The sequence below is a fragment of the Amphimedon queenslandica genome, unplaced genomic scaffold (assembly GCF_000090795.2).
Source record: "Amphimedon queenslandica unplaced genomic scaffold, v1.1 AMPQUscaffold_4450_Cont23572, whole genome shotgun sequence".
In the NCBI taxonomy this organism is placed as follows: Eukaryota; Metazoa; Porifera; class Demospongiae; order Haplosclerida; family Niphatidae; genus Amphimedon; species Amphimedon queenslandica.
Window position 1 is genome coordinate 1 of NW_003555239.1, and position 1,530 is coordinate 1,530.

The following is a 1,530-nucleotide window of genomic DNA, read 5'->3' on the forward strand; positions in this document are numbered from 1 at the left end:
AATCTAAATTATTTTAGCATCAGTGCAAAACCACATTTTGAAAGTTGGGCAGGTACTGATGTTATGTATGTAGCCAGATCCACCATTCAATATAGATAAAAATGATTTGTTGCTAAAGCTTTTTATGCTCAGAAAGTGCATTTATCACCATCATTATTTATTGTTCATTAACGTTTTATTAGTATCGTTATTTCAAAAAATCATCACAAATCAATTAAAAAACTAATCAAAGTCTCTACATGTATGTATATGCAAAAAGTTTCATTTTGAGCAGACAGCACAGGCCAGCTCCTTTGTTGTGCGATATGGAGGGCAAGGAAGGCCATGACAGGTGGATGTCACATGATGGATAGATGCTTCTGGATCTCGTTGAGATGTTCCAGGTACTGTCTCTACATTAACATCTAGACACTCGTATAAAACATTGTTAGGATGAGCATAATACTCAGCAATGAGGTAACCATTGTATTCTAGTGTCCATGATCGAGGACATGTTATCTTTGCTGGTATCATTATTACTGATGACTTATTGGAGGCAAGGCACACTGCACAAGGTGCTGTGTATTCAACCTGAGAAGGATAAAGACGTAGTTGATACTCTGCCCCATAAAGGAACGATTCAGTACGAGGAGTACCAACTCCAACTGACCAGTACTCCGGTTCTTTTGGTAGGCAGATATATTGTGCCCCACCACCCGATTCAGAGTGCTTGCTACCAGCTGTCATGCCTTCGTACACAAGTGTAGCACCAGTGCTATCCGTAGGACATGAGGTCTGACCCCAATGAGTGTACGTCACTGCAGAAAGGAAATGTAAAGCTTCAGCTGAAGTTAGTAAATGACATTACCTGCACTGATGCTTTGGCTGCCAAAGAGGATCAAAGTAACTATCAAGAGAGATGAAGCAAGAATACCCATTTTTGGACTTGATGGCTATATGGTGCTTTAAGTTTCTCTTCTCTTAGTATTTATAGTCTACTTTTATATCCACTGGTAGGTCATGGTGGATAAATGTAGGCAGGACTTCCTACTTGACCTTAAGACTCCTCTGAATGAGCAACAATAATGATGGACTGGGCATTGGCAAATTATGAAAACCAGACTATTTTTATAGGGTGCTAGTTCTTTAGGCTGGGGTTTGAACACTATTGAGTCTAGTGGGAAAGTTCATTTTAGTGGATTAGTATGACACTCCCAGTAGCTTCTATCAATAGTCTTACCCTAATGCAGTGATGTTAATGATTAATGAAGTATAGTACAATTATATCATTTAAAGAAATTTCAAATGTGTAGGTCATTCAGCCAAAGTAAAATACTGCAGCTGGCCATTTCTTGATATAAAGGATATGTACAGTTTACCCATACAAAGTACTAACACTATTTATGTTCATGTTACCCTTCCTACTACATGTACATGTATCCAATCATAGCTATTGCTGCTATAGTGAAAACTTACATTTCCTAAATCTTCATCAATGCTACTACTCTCGGTAGACGCTCCTCCCCCCACAGACCCGTACTGGTGATGATG

At 38.8% G+C, this 1,530-nt stretch overlaps 1 protein-coding gene across 1 annotated transcript; it reads right to left on the reverse strand.

Moving 5' to 3' along the window:
- Positions 1-261: 261 nt before the first annotated feature.
- Positions 262-917, reverse strand: LOC100641532 (short-chain collagen C4-like). Its single transcript, XM_003391902.1, has 2 exons — positions 848-917; positions 262-797 (listed from the first exon to the last, which is right to left on the reverse strand). The coding sequence occupies exons 1-2, from the start codon at positions 915-917 to the stop codon at positions 262-264; spliced, it is 606 nt and encodes a 201-aa protein (XP_003391950.1).
- Positions 918-1,530: the final 613 nt, after the last annotated feature.

Coding starts and splice junctions, on each gene's coding strand:
- LOC100641532 (XM_003391902.1), bottom strand. CDS start 917: ATGGGTATTCTTGCTTCATCTCTCTTGATAGTTACTTTGATCCTCTTT. Junction 798..847: donor CAGCCAAAGCATCAGTGCAG/GTAATGTCATTT, acceptor TCCTTTCTGCAG/TGACGTACACTCATTGGGGT.